This window comes from Camarhynchus parvulus, chromosome 3 (genome assembly GCF_901933205.1).
Source record: "Camarhynchus parvulus chromosome 3, STF_HiC, whole genome shotgun sequence".
Lineage (NCBI taxonomy): Eukaryota > Metazoa > Chordata > Aves > Passeriformes > Thraupidae > Camarhynchus > Camarhynchus parvulus.
In genome coordinates this window covers 13,217,850-13,222,068 of record NC_044573.1, presented here as the reverse complement: position 1 = coordinate 13,222,068, position 4,219 = coordinate 13,217,850, and the positions used below count along the sequence as shown (strand labels likewise).

The 4,219-nt window shown below is 62.4% G+C and overlaps 1 protein-coding gene across 1 annotated transcript; it reads left to right on the top strand.

The window, feature by feature from the left end:
* Positions 1 to 324: 324 nt before the first annotated feature.
* Positions 325 to 3,785, top strand: LOC115902846 (serine/threonine-protein kinase pim-1-like). The gene is made up of 6 exons (XM_030946716.1): positions 325 to 837; positions 926 to 976; positions 1,180 to 1,549; positions 1,760 to 1,936; positions 2,227 to 3,414; positions 3,714 to 3,785. The coding sequence occupies exons 1-5, from the start codon at positions 325 to 327 to the stop codon at positions 2,364 to 2,366; spliced, it is 1,251 nt and encodes a 416-aa protein (XP_030802576.1). The 3' UTR covers positions 2,367 to 3,414; positions 3,714 to 3,785.
* Positions 3,786 to 4,219: the final 434 nt, after the last annotated feature.

Below are 4,219 nucleotides of genomic sequence, written 5' to 3'. Positions count from 1 at the left end.
GTGGTGAGGCGCTGGAACACCGCTGTCAGGACCTCTGGTTGCTTCTCTAATAGGAATTGCTTTGGGTTTTTATTTGTTTCTTTCTTTCTTTCGTTCCGCGGGACGCGCGGCGGCTCCTCCGTTGGGTTCGCGGAGGCAACGGAGGAACGGCCGCGAGCTCCAGCGGCTCCGCAGCAGCGGCAGCAGCAGCAGCAGCGCTTCTCTCGATCGGTTTTCCGCTCGACTTTTCGCTCGCTCTCCGTCCCCTCCTCTGTCTAACACTTCCTTCACTCCCGTCTCGTCTCGTCCCGTTCCGTCCTTGTTCCGCCTCTCCCAGCCTGGCTCATGCCGCGTCCCGCAAGGCGCCTGTGGGTGGGTCGGCCCCGTGCCCGACCCTGCCCGGCCCGCCGCGGTCTCGCCTCCGCCAGGCTCCCTCTGGACTGGCTGTGGCGCCTCTGCAAGGGTCTCTGGAAGAGTTCCTCCCTCTGGTTGTGCTGGGGCAGCACCGTCCTTTGGCTCTGCCTGATGCGGGCTCTGGCCCGGCCCCGGCCCCGAACAAAGCCCCTCCCGCGGCTCCGCCCGCAGCCGCCCCGCGGCCGCCCGGCTCCCGCCCCGTCCCCGGGAGCTCCCCCAGGAGCTTCCCCGGTCCGAGCTCCTCCGCTCGTCAGTTCGGCCGCCGGCCCCGAGCCGCCGGTGCCCGGGGCGTTCGTGTGCCCCGGGCAGAATGGCGAGAGTGTGGTGCCGCCCGCACGGGCGGAGAAGCCTCCCCTGGAGCAGCTCTACCGGGAGGGCCCGCTGCTGGGCAGCGGCGGCTGCGGCAACGTTTACTCCGGGACCCGGCTCGCCGACGGCGCCCCGGTAAGAGACGGGGCCGGGTCGGAGGAGACGGTGCGGGGCGGCAGGCGGCAGGCATCGAGCTCAGCGCGCCGCTGGCCTTGGCTTACAGGTGGCCATCAAGCGAGTATCCCGGGACCGCATCTCGGAGTGGGCGCGGCTGGTGAGTGAGCGGGGCCAGCGGGAGCAGCCGGCAGGGCGTGCCGGGCGGGGCTGAGGCGAGGCCCGGCCGGGTGGGAGCCGGGGCGCTGCGAAGGGAGCGGGCGTGGAGTGAGCAGGGGCCGCGCAGCGTCCCGGGCCGGGCAGGGGGTGCCGAGGGCGCGGCGCAGCCCCGGCCCCGCTGACGGCATCGCGGTCTCCCCGCAGCACAAGGGCGCCCTTGTGCCCCTGGAGCTGGCGCTGCTGTGGATGGTGTCGTGCCCTGGCTTCCGCGGCGTCGTGCGGCTCCTGGACTGGTTCGAGGTGCCCGAGGGCTTCGCGCTGGTCATGGAGCGTCCGGAGCGCTGTCAGGACCTCTGGTACTTCCTGGACGAGCGGGGGTTCCTGACGGAGCCCGTGGCGCGGGGGCTGTTCCGCCAGGTGCTGGAGGCCGTGCGGCACTGCAGCAGCCGCGGCGTTCTGCACCGCGACATCAAGGCCGAGAACGTCCTCGTCGACCTGGCCACCGGCGAGGCGAAGCTCATCGACTTCGGGTGCGGCACGATCCTCCAGGACACATTCTACACCCGGATGTCAGGTGAGCCCAAAGCCAGGGCTCAGCCGGGCAGCGGAGGTTCCCCCCTTTGCTGGCAGAGGAGGAAGAGGGAGGGAAAGACAGGGGATCGTCCTTCAGCCAGCTGCAGCCAAGTTGCTTTTCGGCGGGGCAGGGGCTGGCTGTTGAGGAACGGGAGCTGGCTGGGAGGGAGGGAGCAGCATCGGCCTGATGAGCTGTGCCCGTGTCCCATAGGAACGCCGGAGTACAGCCCACCGGAGTGGATCCTCTTTGGCTGCTACCATGGCCAACCAGCCACCATCTGGTCCTTGGGCATCCTGCTGTATGAACTGGTCTGCGGGCACCTTCCTTTCCAGACCAGTGAGGACATCATCCGGGGCCAGCTCACCTTCCCGCCCCGGGTGTCTCAAGGTAGGGATGCGCCTTCAACGCATGGGAGGAAGAACGGGACTGGGAGAGGGTAGCTGGCACATAAGCATCCTGCTCTTGCAGCTAGTGAGGAGGTTGATCTCCTGGGCTTAGCTGGAGGACGTGGCATGTGTGCTGGCCTCTGTGCTGCTCTCCTCCGAAAGGGAGGATTGATGGGAAGCTTTGTGTGCAGCCCCGAGATCTCCTAGTGTGGCCTGGGCACCATTGAATCCGGGAGAGCATGGAGAGGAGCCTTGTCCCACTGACCGGCGGTTTCTGGTTTGTCTCTGCAGAGTGCCAGCACCTAATCAGGTGGTGTTTATCCATGGATCCTACAGACAGGCCATCCTTGGAAGACCTTTTTGAGCATTCTTGGCTGCAGGACCCCCATGTGGCCCAGGAGACAGCAGAGATCCATCCCTCTGCACAGTAGGATCCAGCAAGTACCAGCTGCATGTGTCTCGTGGCACTGGATGAAAACCCAAGAGCGTTTCCCTGTGGCTGTGACACAGAGGAGAGAGCACAGCCAAGGAGATGCTTCCACTGGTCCTTGGCAAGGTGTGGAGGGAGCTCAGTGCTCCCTGTCCTGTTGGAGAATTGGTGGCAATGCGGTGAAGTTGCCACAGACTGGAAAAGGGGAAACATCCCCCTGCAGCTCAATGGCATCATGATGTCCCCACAAGCCGAGGCACAGCTGGCGTGTTCTTCTGGAGCATGACGTGGAGCTGGGAACACCCTCCTGGAGCTGGCTGCTGGCGGGGCAGAGCCGATGGGATTTGGCTGCGGCCCCTGCCTGGAGGACACGCTCTGCACCCCGATGAAATCAAGATGAGTCCCCAGCCGGTGCAGGGGTGGGGGATGCTGGTGCTTCCAGGCATGGCAGGGCTCAGCTGGACCATGTGCTGGAGGTTCCCTGCTCAGTGGTGGTGGGGAATATTAATTTTTCCGCTGGTCCCCAAGCTGCTTTTTGGCAGGACAGGGGATTGGATGTTGTGGAAGGGGAACTGGCTCCTGGCCTTGCTGACAGCTTCTGCCAGCCAGCCTGGGGCAGGGGCAGCCAGCCTGATAAAAGCATCCATCCATGTGGATGGGGGGCAGCAGAAGGGGACGGGTTCAGAAGCCATGCCCCAGCTGGTCTGCTTTGCAGGCCCTTGAGGAAGGGGTGGGTTTATGGGAGGGAAAGGTGGGGTTTTTCTCCACCCATGAAGAGGTTTAATTCTCACATGGAGTGGTCAGACCCTCCCTAGGCCTGTGATAACCTTTGACAGATTTTCTTGTTTCCAGGTCTTGTTTTGAATTGATTTTCATGCAATTGTTCTTGTTTTCTTTTCCAGGAAGATTGCACCTGGTGCCCAGACCAGACGGGGAAGCACCTGAACTGTCCGTGGAGCACATCCAGTGCCTGCGCTACCCCTGTGGGGGGCATCCCCTTCAAGAAGGACAAGGATCTCGTTTGGGATCAGCTCCTCTCCTGGCAGCAGGTCTCCAGACGTGGGTACCCGGCTCCACAGCTGGGCTGGCAGAAGTGTTTTGGGCAGACGGCAGTGGGCACATGGGCATCATCCCGCTCTTGCAGCTGCTGAGGAGGTTGCCATGCTGTGCTGAAGCGGAGCGGGTGGAAGGTGGAATGCCACGCTCCTCTCCTCTAAAAACAGAGAATGGGTTGGGAGGTTTGGGCTCTGAGCACAGCCAGCAGCCTGGCCCGGGCACAGGCTGTGGTGGGACAGGGGGGACAGGAGCCTTCTGTGACTGACTGTGGCTTTCTGGTTTCTCTTTCCAGGGTGCCAGCACCTCATGCCATGGATACAGCACTGCTTGGCCTGCTGGTCTGGGAGGGCTGGAGGGCGGCGGATGTTCATTGGCTGTCCAAAATAAATCGTTGTGTTGTTGTCATCGTCATCATCAGAGTGTTTCTTTCATCCTTATCTGAGCTTTTGCCTCCTTTCAGGGTAATCCTTTTGTATTCTTTCTCAGCCATAAATAGCATTTTGCAGGGGGGGTAAAGTAACCTAAAAAATTCAATAACAGCTACTGTTGCAGGCCCCTGGACATGAACGCTGGTCCTTTTCTATGGGAAACAAAACTCACCACCCCAGTTTCCTGCTGTCATTTTGCAGGAGGCGTTTGGCACTGCCAGGGCAGCCTGAGTTGTAGGTGGTGGCAGGTGGGGTCTGGGAGACATCCTATGCTGTTGGGAATTTGAGGAGGTGGCAGCCCACTTGGGGTCAAAGGCCCCTGGATACAAATGCTGGCCCTTTTCGGTGTCAAAAAAACCTCATCCCCCAG